The sequence below is a fragment of the Hippoglossus stenolepis genome, chromosome 13 (assembly GCF_022539355.2).
Source record: "Hippoglossus stenolepis isolate QCI-W04-F060 chromosome 13, HSTE1.2, whole genome shotgun sequence".
NCBI classification, from domain to species: domain Eukaryota; kingdom Metazoa; phylum Chordata; class Actinopteri; order Pleuronectiformes; family Pleuronectidae; genus Hippoglossus; species Hippoglossus stenolepis.
This window is the reverse complement of record NC_061495.1, coordinates 6,091,868-6,118,160: the sequence shown is the minus strand read 5'-3', so window position 1 is coordinate 6,118,160 and position 26,293 is coordinate 6,091,868. Positions and strand designations below refer to the sequence as shown.

At 42.0% G+C, this 26,293-nt stretch overlaps 1 protein-coding gene across 4 annotated transcripts in view; it reads right to left on the bottom strand.

Annotated features, from left to right (window-relative positions):
• The window catches only part of ptpn4a (protein tyrosine phosphatase non-receptor type 4a), a 58,680-nt gene that overhangs the window by 7,183 nt on the left and 25,204 nt on the right, over nucleotides 1-26,293 (bottom strand). The window contains exons 3-23 of one of the 4 annotated variants that reach the window (XM_035173878.2): nucleotides 22,628-22,735; nucleotides 22,182-22,224; nucleotides 21,329-21,407; nucleotides 20,703-20,747; nucleotides 20,252-20,304; nucleotides 16,546-16,666; nucleotides 16,006-16,093; nucleotides 14,884-14,972; nucleotides 11,287-11,350; nucleotides 10,608-10,780; nucleotides 9,530-9,598; nucleotides 8,891-9,028; nucleotides 8,364-8,525; nucleotides 4,558-4,717; nucleotides 3,907-3,990; nucleotides 3,714-3,770; nucleotides 3,290-3,446; nucleotides 2,250-2,416; nucleotides 1,754-1,844; nucleotides 1,559-1,620; nucleotides 379-525 (exon numbers count right to left, since the gene is read on the bottom strand). In XM_035173878.2, the coding sequence (XP_035029769.1) occupies nucleotides 379-525; nucleotides 1,559-1,620; nucleotides 1,754-1,844; nucleotides 2,250-2,416; nucleotides 3,290-3,446; nucleotides 3,714-3,770; nucleotides 3,907-3,990; nucleotides 4,558-4,717; nucleotides 8,364-8,525; nucleotides 8,891-9,028; nucleotides 9,530-9,598; nucleotides 10,608-10,780; nucleotides 11,287-11,350; nucleotides 14,884-14,972; nucleotides 16,006-16,093; nucleotides 16,546-16,666; nucleotides 20,252-20,304; nucleotides 20,703-20,747; nucleotides 21,329-21,407; nucleotides 22,182-22,224; nucleotides 22,628-22,735 (2,157 nt within the window). The remainder of the gene's footprint in view (nucleotides 1-378; nucleotides 526-1,558; nucleotides 1,621-1,753; nucleotides 1,845-2,249; nucleotides 2,417-3,289; nucleotides 3,447-3,713; nucleotides 3,771-3,906; nucleotides 3,991-4,557; nucleotides 4,718-8,363; nucleotides 8,526-8,890; nucleotides 9,029-9,529; nucleotides 9,599-10,607; nucleotides 10,781-11,286; nucleotides 11,351-14,883; nucleotides 14,973-16,005; nucleotides 16,094-16,545; nucleotides 16,667-20,251; nucleotides 20,305-20,702; nucleotides 20,748-21,328; nucleotides 21,408-22,181; nucleotides 22,225-22,627; nucleotides 22,736-26,293) is intronic. The other 3 variants (XM_035173879.2, XM_035173880.2, XM_035173881.2) reach the window with 3 other exon arrangements.

Below are 26,293 nucleotides of genomic sequence, written 5' to 3'. Positions count from 1 at the left end.
AAATCAATCCAACTGCCTACACACGCTGCAAAACATGTTTTACTTGGGCCATAAGCCTGCAGGCACCACCCAAAGCGGATTTTTTAAAACTCAGTCTTTTTTTCCGCATTGCATTTGTGTAATACAGTGATTGTATAATGGGCTCTGAGCACTGCAAAAAAACTAGGATGACCTACAACTTAATTCAATGCCTGAATGCATCAGACACAGAGTGTTGCTTTGCTGCTGTGCTGCTCAGACTCCGTCCTCTATGTGCACACGGAATTCACAGTGTAAATATATAAGGTGTTCAATAAAAGGTGTTTGTATCATTAGAAATGACACGCTGCCGTCCATACATGGTTTCCAGTCCTGTGTTGGAAGAAAATGTCAACGTACCCGCCCCCTCTCGACCTGCGTAGTCAGCATGACAACCATGGATGAGCCTTGTTCCCAGGTCATTTGCCAGAAGTCAGGGCAGGTGTTGGGCAGTGGGCCCTGGCATGCTATGTAGCGGTTTATCAGACTGGAGGCTGGAATCTCCATCTACCAAAGAGAGACACAGAGATCAGGACACAGAGGTAAGACACTGCAAGGATCTCACTTTACAGCTTCTTCTTCTTTTCTATTCATAACAGGTGATTTGTGTGCTCTCATCAGTGCAGAGAGCTCAATTACCTCCCTATTTTTAAATAAAATAAAAAGTTACAAGCACTAAAAAGTTGGCTGGAAATGAAGTGGCATTTCTTTACAACTTCTTAACTGTGACGGCAAGTAATCAGCAGTTCATCTCCTGTTTAAATACATCTGTTAAAATAAGTCATTAACAGGTGTCAGAAGAATCTGGTTCTAAGGAGCACTGATGGGAATTTAAGATATTGATAAATGTTCAATTACACTTTTTTTTACCATTAAAATTGAATCAGGTCAGTTTTCACTTCTCACCTTGTGGTAAAGTTCAAGAAACGAAAACCATCAGATCAATCTTCAACTTTCATCGATACCACCAGTTTCTACAACTAATACCTCAGATCTTCACATGCACAGCGAATAGAAATTAAATAAGAGACTGTTCATCTTTAAATTTTTCAATTTTCTTTCTTCATATCATTATTTCCAATTCACTGCTGTTTTCCCTGTGCAACTCAGTGAGGATTCTTCAGTACAGCCATAACAGGTCAGAGACCGAGGGCTGACTCCCTAAAAGACATTATAAACATCACATATAACATTATATAAACACATAGATGAAGCCAGTAATGTCAGAAATGTCTGAAAAGGGCTTATGTTTATATAAAAAAAGAGGAAAAGTGCCCTGTAAACATCCACAGGATTCTGTTCTTAAAAAGACGAGCATCTAGATTACTCAAAAGCAAGGAAAAACATTAACGTACAATGTCACGTTGCTCATACTCCTACTGTGGTTAATTCATTCACCAGTAAAAAGGCCACGAGTGTATTAACATGTGTTCGGATGGTTGGCAAAACAGACCACCCACCCACCACGTCTCAAACGAGCAAAACGCAGAGGCACCGATGAAACGATGAAAGAGAGAAGTGAGGAGGAAAAAAAACTCACATTGATGTAATTTGCATTGATGTAGTCATCTGCGCTTTTCAGAATGACCCGCGTGGCATCGTCTGCCAGGAGAGAGGAGGAGAAGAGAGGAGAGAAGTTGATAAGGGCAGCTGAGAGGGCGTCGGTTAACATTGGTACATACGGTTTTTAAACACACAACACAACAGAAACAGACAAACGTGTGTAGTCACGTACAAGGAGAGATGTCTCTGTAGCGATTTTTGGAAACGTTCTGAGGTAATTTGGCACACAGCATTGTCATCCCCGGCCTCTTCCTGTACAGTTGCTGTAAGTAAAAAAAAATACAGATGTATATTAAAGTTGTGGCATAAAAAAATCAATAAACAAGAATACAGAACATCTTCGGTGAAGGAATAGATATTTCTACAATTTACTTCTGCAATATTCAAGTTTTCATGTCTATGAACTAATGTATGCACTGACCATTTAGACATGTGTGTGAGTGTGTGTTTGTATTTAACATTCCTCTCTGCTAATAGCACACTTAAACAGGAAGCTGTCAAGTGATAGTGATAACAGACGGGAGGGTTTTTTTGGGGGGGATTGTGGAGGAAGAGAGTAAAGTACTTGAAGTAATCCACCAGCAATCAATCAAAAGTCAAACCTGCACCTCCACTAACGTGTGTGCGTCTGAGTGAGTGTGAATTTATCTCTGTGTCGTTCTCCTCACATCAAACTGAGCCAGTATGGCTCCGCCGCTCAGGCCGTCCTTCAGTGCTACCATGGAGTCCCTCAAAGCATGCTGGTCTAGCTGGGTGGGGTCCTGAGGGGTCTTCTCAGGGATGTACTGAAAATCTGGCTCCGAATCCGCCTTCTCCTCCACCACGTCATAGATGGCTGAACGGGACAGGGGAAGACATATGTCACAGATTACACACACACATGGCTGTTTGTGCAACTGGAGGCCTCAGGGGACTCATTTATCTTTAAGTATGGAAAGAAAGCCAACACACTGCAACACCACAAATATGTCATTGCCTATCAATTATACATGTGAGCTAATAAACAGATAAATCAAACCCTGTGAATTTTCTGGCGTTCCTTACATTGACGCCATCTTATATCAGCTTTGATGTAATACAGGATAAAATGCACAAATCCCTCTTTGACCCAGTTAAAATACCAAGAATTTCCATGTTTCATCATCTTTAAAAGCTCCCCCTCCCTGCTCTGCTAATGCTTCGCAGCCTTCTTCCTGCATGGTGCACACACATATATAGCTGATATGTACAGAAAGCAAAGTGTACAACTTCATAAATCTCACTTGCAATCCAAAAAGTGAGAGCGAGCAGCCCGAGGTTAAAGCAGGAGCAGAGGCAAAGCTTGTGATCAGACGTGAAGCTGCACTGGCTGTCTGTATGTTAGCCTCGTATTTACAAAGTGGAGATTCATGCATGGCTAAATCAAAACAGGTTTCACCAAAGAAACTAGCTTTTTCATAGAAATGAGTTGTGCCTGAATATCTACATCTGGTAGCTATATATCAACTTATGATACCATCAAACACAAATACCAAAACTGCTATTTCTGAGATTGTCAGCAAACACGTCGCAACTTGTGAACTCTGAGCTTTGAGAGAATTCGGATATTGTTAAGGTACGAGTAAATGCAGTTGTGATTTGGTGCTGTAAAAATGTTCATCTGAGACTCTCCATTCTACGGCAGCGTTAGAACATTCCACAGTAGATCCAACCAATGGGATCAACTCACCGTTTGGTCTGACCAATAGGATGAGCTCCCCAGAGTGGCTCTCACAGCTGGCCTTGATGAACATGACCACCTGGTCATGGGTGTGGTCAGAGATGTCCCGCCCGTTTATCAAGACCACCTGGTCGCCCTCGTTGAGGCGGGGCACGCAAAGGTCCGCCTGGAAAGGGAAGACAGGTGGAAGAGAAAGAAAAGACACACATGGAGATGAGATCGATCAAAGTGACACATTTTTGCGTAGTTCAATAAAAATGTTTTTTAAATGAAAGAGCAAATGTTTTCAGATTCAAAAAGGCTAAAGTTGAGGTTACTCGTGATGCTGTATTTGCTGTTACTCAACATAAGTGAGTGAAAATAAAGAGCAGGAGAGGGACTATATTTACTCATCTTCTGACTCATGACTCATGTGAGCTGGTTGTTGACTTACTGGTGTTCCCGGAGCTACTCTCGACACGATGATAGGCATCTTCTGGTCAGCTCCACCCTGGAGAAACAGACACAGATGTTAACAGCACAACCGTCCATTCCACTTAGAGACAAGTACCATTTTAGATAAGGAGTGTGGATGATGGAGATGATTTGTGCCAAGAGGCAAGGAACCGTAAAACCGCAGCTCTCACCTTCACATTGAAGCCGAATCGTCCGTGCTCATCAGGTTTCATCTTGATTAGGACCAAATTATCATGAGGGACGACTCCATTCAGCTGAAAGAACACAGCTAATCACGTCAAATTCACATCCTCGTTTCTTCCATATCACATATCTCCTCCTCAGCGGTGGTTACTGCAGCTTTAACACTGGGTAATAGCTGAGCTTTTGGTTTGAATGTTCACGATTAAACATTTACAACTTAATATTGAGAGATTCAATTATGTATTCATGACCACTAGTGGGCAGACGAAAAAACAAGTTAATAGTTAAAGCCGGCAGTTAAATGAATTACCCTCCGGGGACAAATAAAGTTGTTTTGAATTGAATTTGAATTTAAACTGTTTTATAAAAAAGAAACTATATAACTTTATATCCAGCAGACAAAATAAATCTTTAACTGGAGTTATGGTTATGGCCATATGATGAATGCAGAGCCAAATTTCCCAGTGACTTTATGTTTGTATGGGTTTGTTTGCTGGCTATGAGAGGGGGGGGATGACAGCTACTGAGACCTGACTGTACGGTTAATGTGTGTCTTCTTTATAACTTCCTTAAAATATGTGAAAATGTATATCTACACTAATGTGATCAGTATTCGTGTCTCGTGCTGCCACACTGACCGTTGTCTTGTCAGCGTTGACGGGAACGTCGTACATCTCGTTGAGGTGGTTGTCCAGGAGGCTCTGTTGAGAGTGGGCCTGGATGATCTGGCTCAAGGTCTTCCTGCTCAGCTGCTTGGGAGGCAGAGCTGGAGGCAGACCGTCTAGCCCCTCCGGAGACCTGACCGAGGCAGAAGGAAATACAGTCAGGCTCAGAGGGATAGAAACGAAAATAAAGAAAAGCGAGGGAGAGAAGTGTTAAGTTCAAATGAACGTTGGGGGTATTTTGTACCAAATAATCTGACTGAGAACAACAGGCTCTGGATGTGTTGATATGTTTCTTTATATGCATCGACATTCTCTATGATTACACTAGTACCCTCTACAGATCACACCATAGCGCTTGCAACTTATACAAATAGAAGAAGGGTATTTTAAAGATGGTGCACAATAGATGCCACAAACACACAGGTACAGATCCAGACATGACTAACGGAGCTGAAGGCCTCCCTGTTTGTTAAAGAGGTGGGCTTTCAAAGAGGAAGACGGAGACGCAAGGAGAAAAACAGATAAAGGGGAGTAAGAGATTGCAAGAGACAGAGAGGCTTAATAGCGCTGTGTTAGTCACAATGCATTAACCTCAATAAAAGGAAGGAAAACATCCCCCGCCATCATCCAGACAATAAAAGGCAGTCAGTGTGGAAGGTGGAACAACACAGTCAGTCAGGTAATGCTTTCAGCAGCATCATGGCTCCCACTCTCTGGGGGGTAAAAGCCCATCATTTCACTCCATGTCTGCATCTCTCTCTCTCTCCGTGTGTGTGCGTGTACAGGCACTCCTTAGGGCTGGGATCACCAGTCAAAGAGCATTGCCTATGTTGTGGCTGCTGCTGTTGGTGCCACTTTGTGTCTTAACCACACACACACATAAACTAATATTTGTTATGGGTCAAAACCAGGTCAGGCTCTCAGCAGGAGGGCCGAGCGCAGCGGGGCCTCAGCAACGACTGCACATCCTCACTTTCCTCAACACGACACAGACGAGTGAAACGGATATGAAAGGATCTTCATACCTGACCACTGCTTAGCCAAGATCAAGGAATAAGGAGATTCAAACTTTGTCCACACCAACATAAAGCATCAAGGCCTGTTTTGTTGTCATTCTATTATACTACACTTTGATTGTAAATCCTTAATAACCCTGATATTTTCTGGTAAATACTTTGAGAATGTCCAAAACGAATAAAATCCTAGATGCACACCAAAATTGAATAGGTTCCGTCTCGACCCATGTTCTATCTTTCCATAGATTGAGTATTAACCTACTTGGCAGAGGTGATAATGTTTCCAGTGCACATCCAAAAGTTATTTTTTTACTTGAATGATTCTATACAGATCGCATTTGCTTTGTATCTTTAGAGAAAACGGGTCCGATTACAGCAAACACAGTAATTTATCATAACATACCATAGTATATGTGATACAGTGCTTTGTATAATTGTACATTTTTAGTCCGTGCGATGTAATATGCCGTGGTTCTCTAAACGGATCATTTTCCCTCCACACAACTAAAAACAGACCATTATAGAGTGTGCTGGGTTAAGTGGGACACGGGGCTGATTCTAATGCAATTTTAACTGGAGGAAAATGTTGCGGGAACTAAGTGATTGACCTGAAAATATATGATGAAAAATATATCATGGTACATGAATGTTTAAAATCAGGGATGTCTGACTCACTGAATCTAATCTACGTGGGGCAAAGAGATAATTATAACATGGAAGATTTAGAATGGATCGCTCGCCAAAACCAAAATAGAATCTTGATTGAGACCAAATCTTATAGTAGACATCACAATGGGGCTCTAGATAACTGGAGCGAACAAAACTAAGAGAGATGATTATAATAACTTGATTTTTTTTTTTTTTTTTTCAATGGACAATAATCCCCTTTTTGAAATGGCAACCAGTAAACAATTTTCTGAATTTCCACAGCCGAGTAGTAGTATCTGAGATTAGGAAAGGCCAGTCCACCCACAGATCTGAGTCTCTGAAGGATTTCTGTCATCATCCCAGTGTTGTTCAGGGCCCAGATAAAGAATAAACTATTCAAGAAACAAGGAAAATTGTAAAATTGAGTTGCTGAAAGTGAAAAGTTCATTTTCACCAAGTTCCCTCTGTCTGAAGAACAGGACTTGTCCAAATTAATCCCATTTGCAGAAAGTTAAACATCATGGAAACATCAGTTACATATCATGGTGAATAGATTTTGTGCTTCAAGCTGAATGCAGTTGTGGGTTAAACAGCAAGTCGATGATATACTATGATAATAAAGTGTCTTTATGAAGAGAATGTTTGTGACAAAGGCGTTTGACAGAAACGTTTCTGAAAAGGTTGAAAATCAACCTAATCTAATATTTGGTTTCTTGGTTTTGCCTAAAAGTGAAAGTTCTTAACCTGACTTGGAAATAAATGTAATTTGTAAAATAGAACCACTTAATCATAAAATATGTTGTTTTGAAAATAACTGACTGTGATGGTGAATAAACCAAATCAAGCATATGAAAAAAAAAACCATGCACGGATAAGAAGAGTGTTCATCTATTGGCTCTGTAACAAACTGATGAGCTAACAACTTGGCGTTTGGATGTCTGTGTGTGTGTGTGTGTGTGGGCAATTGAACTACCACTATAATGTTACTTAATCACTCTGATTTCCAAATGAGCGATATTCCAACACACACACACACACACACACACACACACACACACACACACACACACACACACACACACACACACACACACACACACACACACACACACACACACACACACACACACACAGGTTTGCACAGCGATCATTATTAGGACTTTGCATTGACTTCCATTCATTTCCGACAGACTGACTAAAACCTTATCCCTTCCTTTAACCATGCCCAAAACATGCCTAACCCTAAACTTAACCTAACCACAATTCACATCTCAACAAGGAACTCAGAATTTATGTTTTGCCTCATATAGGGACTGGGCTTTAGTCCCAATGAGTTCTATTGGTCCTGACAAGATCAGAGTTTATGCTAGAAAAAGTCCTAAAGAGTTAACAAAAACAAGTAAACCCACCCACCCACACACCCACCCACACCCACACACTCTGTGTCAACAGAGGATGCATGCCATACACAAGTACAGACCAGTCCAGGCCCTCGGCATGTGTGCATTATAGAGCCACAGCTCACTTTAAAGCTGAACTCCCCCTTTCTATCCTTTATCTAAACTCCAGCTAAAATCCCATGATTCTTTTCTAGTCTTGTAATTTTTAGGATCTGAAACATCAGTGTGGAACTTAATTAGTTAAAGGAATCCACCACCCGTTTAATAGTGTGTGAGCACAATAAGGAAAGAACTGCTGTACAGTACAAGCTCTCCGCCCTGCTACCCGCCATAAACACATTTTACAGGCTGTTTTTCAAAGGGTTCATCTTTCCAATGGGGCGGGCTAAGTGACACTGGGAGAGGGTGTAAACTTTTGGGAGAAGCCACAGACACAGACAGACATTTAAAAAGCAGTCAACTCAGCAATGAGCTCAGACAGAGTGGCACTGACACTGATGAGTAAAAATTTAACTTCAAAATTAAAGGGCGGCTGTTTTTGAGGGGTGCTTTATTTATGAGGCAGTGAATCAAGAGTGAAATCCGCTGCTCTGCAACCGCCTCAGAGGTGGACTTTCCCCAAAGAAAAACAACTTTAAAGAAAGTGGGCGTGATGTGTATCAAAAACGAATATGCATCTGAATTTCATCAGCCATCCAGCAGCTGGGAGACTTACGGTGTGGAGTCTAGGCTGATGCTGTTGGCCTGCGTGGACGACGCCGACTTGTGATTACAGGAGAAGACAGGCAGGCTGGGTGAAGCGTGAATCACATGGTCGACCAGGTGTCCGACAGACGAGGGGCGTAATCGTGTGCCATCTTGGACAAACAGCGAGTTTCTGTCAAAGACACGTGAAGAAACATGTTAAAGGACTGCAAATATAACCGCTGTGCAGCATCCAGCATTCTGAGGACCAGACTCTTATTCACTAATACTGTGATCAGACAGTTTCTGATTTAAACAACAATTTTCTTAGATTTCTTTTCTAGAAACATTAATAAACACTTTGATCTGTATTTGTTACTTTAAAACAACAATTCACTTCATTTTATACTGAAAGAGTAAAACTCGATTTTGGACAAATATATGTTTGCTGTTAAAACAGTAATTTAAATAGACTTAATTCACATTTCCACTGCCAATCTTCTGCAGTGAAGCTGAACTGAACCTCAGCCCGGTATGAAGCCTGCAGCTTGGACTCACTGATTGGGCGTCCCTGGCGGCGAGCGAGTGGGCAGGCTCTGGGTTTCCAGTCTCTCATCTGATAGGCTGTTCCTGCTGACCGACTCCCAGTCCATTCCGCCCACCAACCTTCTGGCCAGTGGCTTGCTGGGAGACCTACTCCAACCAAGACATTAATTCATTTGTGGCCAATATTAGTACAAATGATTAACGATCAGTTTTGTTCAGTGTTTTTAGGATAAGCAGGCAGGGGGGGGGGGGGCCTTAGCTGCTAAAATAAGAGCGTGTGTGTTGTTGGCTGGCTTGCTAATAGACAGGTGTTACATAAATCCAGGTGTCATCAAGTTTTATATAGTTGGATGGTGTGTAACTGTGCTTCTGATGGTGAGTAAAGTAGTGCGTAAAGCTCAATGTCCATATCTACATATTAAATAGAGAAGATGCAACTTGAGATTAAAGTTTAAAACATAATCTGTTAAAGTTGCGAGTAATGTAATGCTTCACCGTTGCTGCTAAGTAATTGGTAAAGTTAAGTATTTCAATGAGCAATGTCGTAACTCGCCTAGCACTGATAATACATTACATTTTATGTGGATTTTATCTCCCCCTCAGAGTCTTGTAATGTCTCGATTAAACAAATCAAGAAAACATGTCCCTTACCTGGCAAATACTCTGTCCTTGATGCCCTTGTCCTTCCCATACTGCACAGACTGCACCTCTGTTCGCCCGCTACAGACACAAACAACAAAAACAAGTCAGTGGACTACCCTAAAAAAAATATCTAACTTCAACTGAGGTGAAACAGGCTGAAAATCCAGATTTTTTTCTGCAATAATGATGCTACATGGAGGCGAAACACTTCCTCAAATCTCTGTGTAGAATTGTGCCTTAAAATGAACAACCAACACTGAGTTGAGCACAGACTGGCGACACAAATACCATGATGTACTGTTACCAGCACAAAATTCACACTTCAAATGTCAGTCAATGTCTCTCACACTCATACGCACACAACTACACACAACTACACACACAGTCAAGGCCAACATCAGAGCTCGGCTCATTCATGTTGCAGAGCTGCTGGTTAATAATACATCACAAGACATCAGACGTTCAGTTCATCTCGCCCTCATATTTCATGGAGAAAGGAATTTGAAATAACGTGCTGCCGACCAAGTGAAACAAAGATGTCACAAGGCGACGTCATAATCCAGCAAGGTGGTAAATGTCTGTATAATTCTATGCCCTCAGTCCCTGTTCCCACGTACTGTGTATCGCCAATTAAAAGAACTGTTTAATTTGAAACCGCAGCGCGTTTGTGTGTCTGTGAAGTCATTTGCACAGGATGCTAGTCCATGCACAAAAAACGATTCATGCAAAGTGGCTACGAGGCCAAACACAAACAAGGTGCTTCTTCCTTTTTGGAGGTAAACCATGAATAATTAAACTATGCTTTTCTGAGGCCTGGCAGCACGAGAGGCTCCCACTACTCTCCCAGTGTTTCAGCCTGAATGAAACGAGTGCATTAACTTCCCAAGTGGTAAAAACATGTACTTCTGCTGGTGTTTACTGGGAGTGGGACTGATGCTTGGAGTGAAGGGGAAAGACACACAAGTCGGCCCATGTATGTGTGAGCATCTGAATATCAAAGCAAATCGTCTCAGAGCGTCTGTCTATGCTTTGTCAATTATCTCCATGTTCCTCTGTGAGTGTAAATCACGTGTCGTCTTTTCCTCACCAGTATCTGAACTTTGAGCCCAGCGTGAAGTAGTGAGCGAAGAAGTTCTTCTGTGGCGGGATGGGCCGCTCCAGCCTGAAGAAAGTGTGGTGCTCCACGCAGGCCTTCCACAGGTTCTTACAGGCCCGGTAGTTGACCATGTTGAAACCCAGCAGCGTCTCCCGGGTCTCGGTCTGTGTCCAGGGACAAATAGATGGGACAATGAATAACAATTCACAAAATTCAGCATGTGAAGTGACAGTGGTTAACCAGCGTTCAGCCATTAAGTATGAATTCCCACTCACACGAGACTTTGAGATCTATAATTGATGACTTTGAATATTTGTGGAGGATATAAACATAAGGTTGACGGTGATTGGTCAACTATCTATAAAACAGTTTGTTGCCTTGGTAACAGTAAGAGAAGCACGTGTCAAACAAGGAGCGCAGGATGGAGTGTGGGATCAAAGCAAAGTCAACCAGGACACGGACAGCAGGGGGTTAATCTAACACTCATTATACACACACACACACAATACTAATGTCTACTGTATATGCACACATTTACATACATAGTCAGACTACACTGATAACACCAACGTGTGTGTGTGTGTGTGTGTGTGTGTGTGTGTGTGTGTGTGTGTGTGTGTGTGTGTGTGTGTGTGTGTGTGTGTGTGTGTGTGTGTGTGTGTACACCTACCGCCTCTCTTCTCAGCTGGACGAAGAACTGTTTGCACTTGAAGGAGATTTTCACTATTTTCAACCTGTGAAGCAGGAAAAGGGAAAAAGAAAGTTAGTGTTTCCACAGTTGTTGAGCACATCATCTGTATTGGAGACAGATGCTCAATCTTTACACTAAGATGAATGTAAATATCTAGTATTAATGTCCACAAAACACAGGCAGATGTGATAAAGTCGAGCAGTGTCAAGGCTAGTTTCATTTTTTGCTCCTATTTTAAACCTGTGGCATTACAATAATCACTGATTCTTTTTACCAAGATTTGCTGTACATTACACTCTTATAGATTTTTACTCCTGTAAGCTGTTGACACTTAACACTGCTTCAACTTAGCACAAAAGAAAGAAATGATGTTGTCACATGATCTAATTAAGGAAGAAATCAACAGAAATACTGTGTTGTTTTCAGCAGCTTCATGCAGCTTTTTACAACCAGTTGTCAACAGCTTAACATGCAGTTATCACCTCTTCTTTCACTTTAAGTTCACTTAAAATCCATTTTGATTGTTCTGGATATTATATTTTTATGACTCTGCTAAAAACATTTAGCATATAATTACTATTTCTGGCGATGCAGGAGAAAACATGTTTGCCTGCAAAGCTCTGATTGGCTGACTGTCTAAAACAAGCAGAACCAGTCACTATTGAGGACAACACTAAACTTAACTTGAACCCTGGGGAAAAAATTTAAGAGATGTGGACGATTATTCAGAGCACTGGGTCCAAATGTGGCATATTTAGTAACTTTAGAAACTTCTGAATTAAAAATAATATGTAAATGAAGGTTCTTGGAGAGTGTGAGCACAGCAAAAACTTGTAATGACTGACCCTCCGGCATATCCCCTGTCTTTGAAAGGTTAAAATCTAAAATACAATATTATCTGTTTTGTCATTAACAAACTAAATCTCAGCCACACTCGCTCCAGTCCACCATACATCAGAATATACATATGAGATGACACAATTATAACATGGAGATGTTGATACAAGCACATCAGCCCCGAAACATCTCCTTCTGGAATCTATGACCAGACGTGAAGAGCAGACTTCTGAATGAATCAGCAGTTCTTCAAGCGAGCTGACCCATGGGTCACATGGCAACTGTTCATTTAACCTGTGACCCCTTCCTCCCTCCATCGCTGGAGGGAATGGCTAAGAGCACTGGAGTGTCGCAGTGTTTCAGGGATACCTGTGTGTTCTCATCTCTCAGTGTGTTATCATGTGTCGAGCATAATGACATCATGTTAGCCACTGCACACGCGCGGCCAGCTGATGAGCAGCAGAGAAACATAATCCTTTTCAAGAGCTCCGTTGCTGCTACGACTCATTGCTCCCCGCTAAATATATTTTACATACTTACACGCACACACGCACACGCACACACGCACACACGCACACACGCACACACACACACTTGCATGGACAAACACTCGCACAGTCGCACACATGCTTAGGCAGGGTGTGAGTCATCAGATCTAAGTGTGACTTATTTGTCAGGCTGCAGTGAACAGAAATAGGAAAGAGGCAAAAAAAATCTAAATGTCTCTCTGTCGTTTTTTAAGACTCTCTGTCCCCCCCCACTCTCCAGACCCTTCCTTGTCTTACAGGTCAACTGACAAAAAGAGAGGGGGGGAGACAGGAAGAAAGAAGACCACATGAGAAGTGACATGCACATGGAGAAACAGTGCAGGCTGAAAAAAGGCAGAAGACGAAGCAGAAAGAATAACAGCAGAGTGCAGGGGCTGAGAGACACTTTACCATTTTGTCTCTCTCTCTCTCACACACACACACACACACACACACACACACACACACACACACACACACACACACACACACACACACACACACACACACACACACACACACACACACACACACACACACACACACACACACACACGGCAGAGGACAGCTGCTGGGGACACCACTGTTGCTCTCTATATTAAGCTCAGCGGCTTGGATATGCACACACGCTAACTGAAGCAGTTTTTTTTTTTTTTGTTCAACCCTCTCTTTGTCCTGACCAAATTCTTAACCCTGAAATTTAACGGTTTGGCTTTTTGTTTCGCCTAGCGGAAGGTCCCCAGGTCCCGGGGGTTTGTGACCTAGGTCCCCACATTGCCATTAAGACAAAATCCTTCAATATATAAAACCCTACATGAGCACACAGACACGTGCACTCAAACTAATCTTAGCACAAACATCTCACTGTTGTCAGACATACACTGATGTCCACACACACCAGCTGCTAGTCCATTTGGTTGGGGTGTGTGTGTGTGTGTGTGTGTGTGTGTGTGTGTGTGTGTGGGGGGGGTTTGAGTAGGCACCCATTAACATTTAGCCTCCCACAGTGCAACAGCAGAGTATGGGAGATTTCCAAGAATCAATGCTTTTGAGAGAAAATGAGAGCAAGAGACATGATGAGAGAAGTGAATTAGAGGTAAAAAAAGAGAGCGAGCAGATTTGATGCCCGGGATATTTCCAGGAAACCTCGTTTAACATGAATCCAACCTCACCACTCCACAAGAAATCTGTTTAATCAAATGCATATTTATCCAAACGATCAAATGAGGCTTAAACATTCAAATGCCAGATCAATAATCAGAATGCGAGAGGGCAGGAAAAAATATTACGAAGCACATTTCTCGGCAGAGAGGTTTCCTGGAGGCCGTTCAAGAGAAGCTGGCTGCAGGCTGATTGACACAGAGGTGGGTTTGTAACAGGGACATCCACAGTTTCATTCAGAAGCAGATCTAGCTGAGGCCGAAAACAACAGAGGAGCGATCCCTCTCAGCTCGAACCCCAGAAAACAAGAGGGTAAAGATTCACCTTTTCAAATGGAGCTGCTCAAAGGGACTGTTTCTTTAAGTTTGAAAATATCAATGAAAACAACACTTTTTTTTATAGCAATGCTCCATTTCTCATCCACACCTGATAGCTGCCAGGTTTCCTCTTGGCAGGTGTAACTGAACTTCTGATCACACACTTTGTTTTTTTCACATTTCACACAAAGTCTTTGAAACAGCAGTTTTTTGTTACTTGCTTGTAAATGTATTGGTTAAACTTTGGTTCAGTTGGAATCTCTCTCTCTCTCTCTACCTCTCACACCAAGAATGTTTCTGTTGAGCTGGAACTCGTGAGGGAAATGTTTTCCTGAAGCGTCCCACAAGGCGAAGTACTCCATCCTTTTTCATTTTTGTCCCCCAATTCCTCTGCCCTCGGTGACATCACCATGGTCTCTGCTGCTACGGCGGTGATTACACATTTATTGAATCCATCACCACTGCATCTCGCTCCACCCTGACCAAACTGCCTCACTGAAATTAAATCATGGTTACGAGCCAAACTCCGAAAAACCTAGCTGTGACAAATGTGGTATTTGTGTGAGAATAATCTCTCACTATCAACAGCTCCGTGCTTTCTACCTCCCACACAACTGCAACCTTGAAGTAATCTTTGGAAAAAACCTCTGTTTGAACTCCAAGATGTACGTGATATCGACCCTGGTACTTAATAACCCGTGCAATTTAATGTTCGGGAAGTGTGTGTCACTCACCATGGGAAATAGTTGATCCGTACCCTGTTCTTGAAAACCACAATGCCAGCGGACATCACCCCGATGAGAATCTCCGTGTTGCTCTGGTCCTGCAGAGAGGGGAACACTGTGTTTTAAGGAGGGTGTGTGTGTTTAGTGAAGGTGACAGCGGGGGAGTAGAGACTAACGGGACACACAGAGAGTGGGAGAGTACAACAGAACGAAAAAAAAAAATGGGCCAAGACATTTTTGGATAGGCTTCGTCGCTGCTAAAAAACATGCGGAGGTCACTGAAAACAAACCTGCCTCAAACCAAGAGAAGACGTAAATAAGAATCTGCAGGGGATAAGAATAGAGTCTGTGAGGGAGGGCTTGGGCCAGTGTGAAATTAATATCTATAGTAAACAAGACGTTTACTTTCGTCCTGATTGATGATCTCATTCAGAAATGTCATTCTGTTGAATATAAACTGGTGCTGCTTGTGATACTGATGACTGAATCCTGACGTGTTTTTCTGGTGCTGCTTGAAGAAGAAAGTGAAACTTGACTTTTTAAGAGTTTTGTCTTAATAAAAATCATGAACAGACTAAGTTGGAAAACCAGCCTCAACTCTGATTCCTCCACTTTCAGAGCAGCTAGGTTGAATGAATCTAAATGATATTTGTTGCTATTGTATGTGTCTATTATAATGGGTGCTGTATGCCACACCCTGTAGCATTTCTGCAGGGTGTGGGCATCATTGGCAACTGTACACATCACCTCCAACCTCTTCCAGCACCGAGATGCTGGGCTCCGTATGTTGCCAATGCAATGAAAACGGTGTCGTATCAACCTTGATGTGAAAATGGGGGAGGGACAACCTTTCACATTTTGGGACACCATGATATCAATTTAAATCACAGTTGTTGGAGGTGGATATTGATTTGGTTAGCTTGCCCTGCTCAGGGTTTGGATGGGGGAGGGGGAGGGGGAGGAGGAGAGATATCAAAGATACACACATGTGTAACTGGACGCTCGGCTTTTAGGAAAATCACATCACACATTGGATAAACTGCAACACAGAAACACGCACAAACTATACACACAGATTTCTCTATAAGAGACACACACACACCAGCAGACATGAAATAAAACCTGACTTACCCTTGCATAGTGCAGCTCTACCCCGTAGAGCTCTAGCGTGCGTGCTGTGTTCAGATAATTAAACTCTGACTGGGCAGGAGATAGACCGCTGAGAGAAGGAGAGAGGGAGCACAAAGACAGACGGGGATGGGACGATGTGTGTGGGAGCAAAGAGAGCGGGGGTGACAGGGTAGGTAGAGACAGAGACACATGGAGGGAGGTGGAGAGACAAAGAAAATGAAAATCAGAAATAAAAAAGGCACAAAGGTCAGATAACTGCAGCACGTGATTTGTTAGTGTTTGTGCACGTGTAGATCTGTAGGTTATTATTATTATTATTCGCTCCATAACTGTAGTATTTTGACAGTGCTCAGTAAGATGTACACAGGTGTCAGAATTAATTAAATGCAACAAACGGCATCATTAAAACATTATTAAACATGACAGTGGCTCTGCTGCTAATGCAGATAAACACTAGTTCATCTTCAGGTCCAGTTGCATGTGTCAGATGTCAGATATCACAGATGTATTTGTGTGTGTGTGTGTTGTGTGTCAGTGTACCTGTGCTGCTGGTGATGTTTGGCGACCTCTTTGTGGAAGTCTTGTGGGGGGTTGGGGATGAAGCAGTATTCGGACAGATAGCCAGAACTATGCTCCGCTTCACTGTAGTCCCCTATCTCAGCTGCAGAGTCAGAGAGAGGGAATATATCAAAACAAGCACAGAAGAGGAAAGACTGATGAGACGTTAAGAAGACAGAGAGGCCTTAACTCTTTGAACACAGATATGCTTCATAATTACCCCCTTTTGAAATGTATTGTGGCAGAGGCCTGCATTGATGTTTTGCATGATGCACAGTATACTGGAGTGAATTTGTCTGGTTGTGGGTAACTGAAAGAAAATAAACACATTTACCTCTAAACGAGGAAGTTATGTGTTTGTTTGTTGGTTGATTTGTGTGTTTGTTGGTAACCAAGGGAACTTTGTCAAAGGGACATGACCCAAAGAAGAACCCATTCAATTTCAGTGTGGATCCAGATCAGGGGCCCGATACAAAATGTTTGTTTTTCCATCCTTAACAACCATTTTCATTGATGTCTCAGAGAATAATTTATGGATCTTGATGAAAAAAAAATCTGCCATATTTAGGTGACTAATATTTCTTAATCTGGATCTAGTGAATTTAAATGGTTAAACTAAACAATTTATTACAGACCAAAACACAGCAGAAAAAATACTGGTCTTTCTTTCTTATAATTCAAACTGTTGAAAATATAAACTTGTTTCTGCACCAAATTTACACTGTTTTATGTTCTTGACCCTAAAACTTTAATGCAGATCAGCCAAAGTATGTTTTCACTGCAAAAAAGAAACAAAAGAAACAGCAGACACTGACAGCCATGGCAATACTGAATGTGACCATCTTTACTGACATGCTCAGGATATGAATGTTTTTGTCATCTTTAAATGGCACTTGATCTTTGTTTCCTTCTCGACACTTCCTCAAACAGCCATGATCTCACACCGTGCAGACTTCCTGTACCTAATTCAGCATTTGCTGGCTCAGGAAGACGTTAGAAAAGTCACTGAGTGGTGAAAGAAATAACAAATCTTCACACCTTAGCTGCAAAATGTTCTCACAGCCTCCGACAATCCTTTTTGTATCGAGCGTGCACAAACCTCAACTAACACCACACGGAAAGACACAGAGTGCACTTAGCACAGAAGCATATTGACAACATCAGGAGATTAAAAGCCGAGTGCTGCTCGTGTGAAGCAGTAATACCACATTATTTTAAATTTAATTTGTATACAAGTGTGTCTGTGTGCATTAATACATGTTGTACATTTTCAGCAGGGCTAGAAGAATCTGTTTTAACATACTGAGATCTCTCACCCATCAACCAAGGTGGTCCAGTACATAGGGTACGATAGTGTGTCAATATATGAAATAATCAGGTCAAAATATAAATGATAACTATAGATCAATAAGGATACCCATTCAGGTGTTGGCTCTTTTCTTCTTACGAAGAGTACTTCATATAGAAGATGACAAGAGGCTTTAATATGTGACAGGAGAAAACCATAAAAAGTGACGTACAGTGAAACGATAGCTTTCAGCACCTTCAGAGGCAAAAAAAGCACAAAGTGAATCCCCAAAGCCATTAGCTCACTGGCTAGCAGTTAACTCAAGTAGTCCCTGGACTAAGCTAGCGGCCGGTAGCCTAAGCATATCGACCAACAAATCAATCCAAGCTCGCCCGCTTATTGATGCGCACACGGCTCCAGGGAGCAATATATGTACGGTCAATAGCTGACGTCTCAGAACACCAGGGTAATGTTGGGGTTTTATTTTATGCAGCGGTTATTACTTTTACAGTGTTTAACGTTAAGGACGATGAATTACAAAGACAAGCTGACAATCTGATCTCTCTTTTTATTTGCCTTTTGATGTGAAATCCATACTGGGCTGCAGATTGGCGAGATTAGCTTGAGCTCAGGCTCCTTATAATGATGCTATTGACCAACAGAGCACAAACAACATGTCCATCTCACCATTTGTGAGGGAGATACTGTACATTAATTTAGTTTTTTAGTAGTTTAAGTATTTTAATCCAAGTGTGCACGTGTTTGTGAATGTGTTTACTGGAAATTAACAATGGAGAAAAAACCTGACTGTATGTTTATTCCTCACCTATAGAGAGGTTGACCCCTGAGGTGAAATTATGAGGTGATGCCCTGTAACTCTCATTTATATATTTTGTTTTAATTATTATTTTAACTTTTGTGTTTTCAGTGTATACAGAGTCTATTTGATTTCAAATAATAAAAATTATTTGTTGTCTTGTCGACTTGTCCTGTCAATCGTTGGTTATATATTGTTTGTTAATGTATATTTATGTTTCTGAAAAAGCAAAATAAAATATTCCCCCAAAAAAGCAACACAATGCAAGTGTATACAAACAGCTTGTGAAGTAAAGTGTTTGATGAAAACATATTTTTTAATTAAAAGCCTGAATTAAAGCCCAAATCGACTGCTTCTAGCACCTTCATTTCTGAAAAAGGCTTTGGTTTCCAGACAGTATTTCAAAGAAGAATGTAGGTCTACTGGATGGGATTTGTAATGTTTTGAGAATGCAAAGCTTTAGTTTGGGATTTAGACTGATCAGCGCTGGCACTCGGGCCGAGCGAACTGAATTAGCAGCATAGCAGCTGCTTCAAGCTGTTTTTTTCTTTTATCCAAAAGCAAACATTTATCTTCATAATCTGGGCTGGCACTGACAACATGGATCTTTTCTGCAGACGATGTGTGTAATTGTGTGTTAGTGTTTATGCGAGCGGCTGTGTGTGTGTGTAAAAGCAGTGGTGTCATGATGTTGGTAGTCTGGGCCAAATCTCCTCTGTGACCTATATACAGTGCTGTAGCCGTGCAAATTCCCTGCAAAATAATGCCGGCGAGGTGGAGGACAGAAAGAAAGCGGGGTGGGGGAGGGCAAAAAAAATGAGGGGGATAAGCAGAAAGGGATGAGGAAGACTAAACAGAGATAAGAGAAAGAGACAGAGGGGCAAAAAACAGGCTGCGTGAAAACAATGAGCAGCCGCAAAAAAGAGAAAACGCGAGTGTGACACACCAGTGTGTCAGGAGTCATTATTCTGATGACAGAGGGGCCCAGTCAGCATTTAACCCACAACGCTAAATCACAACAGTAGATGAGATTAGCGCCGAGGCTGAACCTCCACTGGTGCAGGCTGGTGTTTTAGCCAGTGGGTTTGGAAAAACACAAAGTGATAGAACAGGGTCGTGCAGCATTCAATTTGGTTGCCAACTGCTTGAGGAGCGTAGGGATTTTGGGGTGTTTCTAATTGAAGTATTGATGTTATTTATAGTTATTTGTTCTTTCAGCACTGAAGCACAATAAGAGACTCGCAGATTTGTGTAGAAATACAACATCCACTGGGCTCGGTTGCTATCACCCTCACATCTTTCCCATTCATCCTTGTACAGTATCTGGTTCATACGTCTTAGCACCAGTCCTAAACTGCAAAAACAAACAAGACACAATCTCGTAGAATATTTATAGCCCTTAAGTTAATATCATATATCACAACACGGCTTAATTGAATCATAATGGCTTCAGAGCAGCAGCTATAAATGCACTCTAGCAACCACAGCCATTACATTTAACAGCGTGTGTAGCTACAGAGAGGCCTAATGAATTGCCTCTTCATTGTTATGTAGACTGGGTGTATCCGGGGAGCACTACTTACATTGAACAGCATAGGACGCCAGCAGTGCGGCTGTGTTGTGTGGACAGGGCAATCTGGAAGCCGCAGGAAGACAACACACGGGCGCGTGCGGAAACACACACACACATAGAGATGACTCAGCCTTGGATCAATACAAAAGACTATACAGTTCCATTTAAAAAAGAACAAATTAAACATCTTAGAGAGTAATAGTGATACAGAAATGTGGGTTTTATCAGTTATCTGAAGAACTGAGAGAGGAAAAAGAGTATAGTGTACTTCCATTGACAAAAATAATACTGAGAATGTTGTGTGTTTTTACAACTGCCCAATGACCTTGTGAGAATTGTTTGTTTGTATATAAACTCCTCAAGTCACAAACCCTCTAACTCAATTGAAACCAATGCTTGTGCAATAATCACCTATGAGGGCACATGGCAACATCTAACACACAGAGGCTCCAGATACTCACCTTCCAGTTAATATATCCTGCTTGATCTGAAGAAAATATTGATATCTGAGGGGGGGGAAACAACAAGAGACCAGTTAACATCATCTCTGTTTAAATGGAATTAAAAACAGATTTAATAATTATCAATAATGTGGCAGCTCTCTGAATTCGAATTTGTCCCGTCAGAGTTTCATAATAAACCACTTTCTACTCATAATAACACCAGAAATCAGTAACTCTGTGTTTTGCTCGCTTGCTGCAGCATGTAGCGTCTCACTCAGATCTAAGGCCCAGTATTCACTGTTACTAGCTGCATGCAAAGTGTTGATAAGACTCGAGGAGTGAGGCCGCGGCTGAGAGGCTGAAATAAACACCAGGCAGAAGGGACGATATGGCGCCGTGACACCTCCTCTGCATGTTGTTTATGAAGAGTATAGTGTTGCGGACCTTATGTTTGCAGAACACTGGGTTGGACTAAGGCCTTGATACAAAACATAGCAGCTTAATATTTTTCTTTAATGAGCCTGTGGGAAAATGAAGCAGATCTTAGTATCAATTTATTACCTGGTTTACTTACGATCTACAGAAAGGAAATACATTAACTCTTCCTACAGTATACATAACAGTGTGCAATAGTTCTCTCTTACCGTGTGTATTCTTCCTGAAGTTTGCCCGGGTCTGTCACAAAGAATTTGACTCTGAAGCTCAAGTTATGGGGAGAGCCTCCTGAAGAAAAATGATAAGAAGTTAGTGGAATGAAACATGAACAGAAACTGTATATGCCCTGTAAGCTGTATAAGCTATATGTAAGCTTATATAATGTACAAGTCGACTGGATTTCTTCTTACAGTCAAATGCAGCCGTTGTGACAATGTGTATGTACATGTTATCTTTCATTTTCCACACATATTAAGACATGCTACTGGCATAATGCCTGTAGCTCAAATGTGTACTTTCTTACAAGTCTACATTTATACAAACGCATCGGCCCATTCTTACATGGTGTATAATACAAAATCCTCAATCGTTCAGTAGAGAAACAGAGTTGAAGCTCAGTTCAATCATTGCTGGAGGACGACTGCAGATCTTTACTGGGGCTACTTCTTAATTCTACATGTTACAAATTTTATTACTCGTAAAAAAAAAAGAGAGTTGAGTTGAAATGAAGTTTAATCACTGCTTAAGGCAGATTCAGAATTTTATATCACACTTACATGAGTACTGGACAATTTAGCTTGAGGTAGGAGGAGTATGTTTTTTTTTTTGAAAACATGGCTGAGGCTAACCTCTTGGCAGTCGAACCAGATTGGAAGGGTTGGAGAAAGGGGGGGTGTACATGCACATATCGCACTGAGCAACACAAAGTTTGCATAGGTGGATAAAGTGGTGAACACTTCACCCCACCCCTCCATCGGCATAGTGTCTTTTAAGACTTTGTGATGTTTGCTTCCGATGGACTGAACTGGCTTGTTAAAGTGGAGTGTTGTGGATTTCACCTACTTTTTAACTGTTTCCTGATGGGCTTGTTGGGATCGAGCCAGCGCTGTAAAATATTGATCAAGAGACACTTAGAGACACAGCAACGTCCAAAGCATGACTACACAAGCTAAATTATTCACCAGTAGCCACACACACACACACACACACACACACACACACACACACACACACACACACACACACACACACACACACACACACACACACACACACACACACACACACACACACACACACACACACACACACACACACACACACACACAGTAAATGTACAACCTAGATAGGTATACCCACACAGAGAGGATATATCAGATTTTATGAGACTGATCCAAATACAGAGCATCTCTAGAGTCCTCCTGAAGGTTTACACATGTACCTTCATATACACACACACGCAGATTGACAGGGACAGGCAGCCTTTTCTTAACGTAACTGACACTGACCGGTGTATCTGAGGAGTCATCAGCCAAGTGCAGCCCGAAGTAGTCCCTCTCAGTCAGCTCCAGGTGCTTAAAGACAGCATCCAGCAGCAGCTGGCCATGGTCCGACTTCTGCAGAGTAAAGAGACACAAAACAGAGAATAAATACAGAATTCGTTACTCGGTTTGTTACGTTGCAGACAAACTGGATCTCGGGATCTTGTTCTAGTCTCTCAGCTTCTCCTCTCGGTGGAAGTTCACAGAGGGAACAGTAAGAGTTCGAGAATGAGCAATGGGAACCGGTTAAACCACCTCAAACGCCGATATCCACTTTTCCCACCACAGATGTTTAAATTATTTAAACACTCACTGCTCCAGAAACATTTCACAAAGTTCAGACTCATGTGAGATTAACCTGTGTTGAGCCATATTTAATATCTTTCCAACCGCATATGCTATAACATTCTCACATATTTATCTATTCTGGTACTTGCTTTATTCAGTGAGCGTTTAAAACCATCTGACAACTTTCCAGCAATCGAGGGACGTTACATTGCTCTTAAAATATTGCAGGCACAAAAATGAACATCTAACGTGTGGGTGGGCAAAAAGAAAACTGTCAAAGTTTAACCCTGAAACCATCATCTGTCTGTGGTCAAACTTGTATAACGGAGAGACATGGAAAGAAAAACACTAAGAGGCCAAGACATTTATTAATTTCAAGTTAATCAACGACCACAAGACTTGATGGGGTTTAACTTTCTGAAGTTTACTTCAAAAGGCTTTGAGGTGGGGAGCGTTCAGCGCTGCTTTGTGTTGTTCACTTGGTACAGACGAGGAGGATTTATGTAATAATCTTCTGCTATGGTCAAGCAGGTGGTAAAAGGTATGTGTACGTATCTTAATAGGAAAATACGTTCCTATTGTAAAGTCTCAAAGTTGTGAGCATCAGCTATGATTATCAAAAATACAAGAAATACCATAACATTTGAAGGTAAAGATCTTAAAATATGCAATCAGGGAAGAGGTTGTGCACTTTGTGTGAATAAAATGTCATAACAATGATAGAAACAAGAAAAGAGAAATAAAAACCAGGTTATAAAAAAGAATGTCCCTTTAACACAGAGTTAATAGAGAAGCACCGCAGGACAGGGCAGAGCGAGGGATTGGATGAAAAGGGGATGAAATGTCAAACTGGAAAATAATTTATCAAATAGATTATTAATATAACATTGTTTCATGAGAGAGTATAAGGGCAAGAGGATAAACTGTGGGACGACAAGTGGAGCAGAAATTCACACCTGATCCCGCTGCGACTTTGAGAGGGAGAGAGGGATAGTGTGCAACTCCATCAGAGCTCCCATGGGAGAACACACACACACAAAGCTCTCATCCAACACTTTCCTTTCCCTTGGTGACACACTTTTACAGTCCAGCTTGTGTAGATGAAATGTGGTCAGAGAGTGTGTGTGTGTGTGTGCGCAGGGAACACATGCAATGATAGTTGACAGTTGACACGACAGCCCTCTAGGATCACCGGCAGTCTTTTAGTGCTGTGGTGTGTGTTCTACTACTGTCAGAGCCTTGTTAAGTGTGAGTCAGCTCTGCAACTCTGATACCCTCTGTGTATCTTCCCTCCCCACATGCTCTCCTCCCTATATCTTAACTATCATGTCAATGATGAAAACAAAAGTCTTAGTTTCTTATCATAAAAATCTGATATCATATAAGCGTTGCAGAATTATTAAATGTACAGTGCGTCTTTCACACCTTTGGTTCTCGATCAACACTAAGCCAAGTATTTCAAATGTGTCTTTGCTCTCTAGCGTGACAAAATCGGAAAACGTTGAGGTCATATCGAACTGTCACAACATCTCTGCTTTAAAATGGCTTGAAAACCAACTTGTGGTTGTCATCGTCCCTTTAGTATCTAAATAGTCTGATGATGTAATCAACCAACTAGGGTTGAATAGACAAAATGGAGAAGTGAGAAAACTCCAGTATGATCCTTCGTCATGCAAGGCTACTCACAGACATCTCTGAGAGTGCGTGTGTGTGTGTGTCTCATCTACTTCCCCTTTGTATAGGGCTGCTTTTCAAGCTGGATGTGGGCGCCCTCTGTGCACTTCATATACTGTGCTCCCAGGAAACCCATTGCCTCTCTCTATATGCGTGTCTGTGTGTGGCGCTAGTCTCTTCTGGTATTTGAAACGCGTGCAAGCCAAATGTGTGATCGTTGCCACTACAGGAGCAAACCACTATATGTTGTTAAACTGAGCCAGGATTAACACACACACACACTCACACATTCTCTCTCTTTACACGACAGACTACAGCAACGACAACTCCATATTGCGGACAGCTCGTGGACTAGATACTCAGTGAAGTCATGAAGCGTAAAGACAGAAAAAAAAAAGTAAAAGAGAGAGTGAAAACAAAAGTAAGAGGAAGAGAGGGAGTCACAGGGACACAGAGAGGGAGGAAGAGAAAAGGGGTGATTGACGATGCGCTGACTGAAACAAACGCTCTTTGTGCAGTCCACCAGCACCACTGACTGAAATAGTGTCTGTGTGCATGAGAGCGAGGACAGAAGAGGGAGACTCGGTGACAGAGAGAAATCCCAGCACAAGAGACAGGCTGAGAGACTGGGAGAGGGAGTGAGAGGGAGATGCTCTGATAATTTTACCCCCTGAAAACGAGGGTTTATGTGGAGGGGAAGAGGGGAACAGCCACCAGGACATCAGTAATTAGATTTTTTGGGGGGATTGACAAAAAAAATTGTGGCGAAATTGTGACACTTATTCCCATCCTTCCACGGGACACACAGCAGAATGTGGTGCATGTGCGTGTTTGTGTTAAAGAATGATGGAAATTCAGGAATGCATGAGGAAGCTTGTCCAGACAGGAAGAGAGCCACACAGAGGAGGAGTTATTCACGTCTCCCCCTGTCTCACTCTGTGCATGTTCAAAAGATGACAACTATCACCAAACCCACAGTTTAAATACATTATTGGAATCCTGCACTCATATACGCATATAACTATCTCCAATCCATATCACATTCTAACCAGCTTTTGGATATTTTAAGGCAGAGATTGGTTTTGAGTCAGTCGAACACTGACAAAATCATACCAAGGAAATAACTACCTACTCAATAACCCACCCAAGCTTTCCATAGGACACTGTGACACCTCCCTGTTTCTGGATGGAGAAGGAGCTGAAAGAGCACAGCGCTCCCACAGCCACACCCGTCCCACCGCGCACACACAAATATGCCTCTCCGCGCTTTTCACACAGATTCTCGTTCTAACACGTAATTAAAATGGAATAATTTCCCAAACACCGAGCGGCTGCAGTCTACACTTTGATTCACCCAGTCACAGACATGGCAGTGGCACGTCAACTGCTAGAGCACTGGTGTTTGGGATGATGGCTCATTGGGCAACTAAAGGGAAAAGAAAGAGCAATTGGTCCAAAACTATGAACTATCCCAAAAAAAAAAATCACTCTGCAAATGAACCGAACCTTGTTTCAGTTTGATCCAGACCAAAACCACCTTTGTTGATCCAGACCACCGCCCTCTAGGCACTTTTAACATTTTGGTTTGGAGAACTCAGAAAGTCCCACAAAACAGGGTAGGTGTGAACGCGCTGCCATCCTGTCTCTTACAAATTACATCATATACAGCAC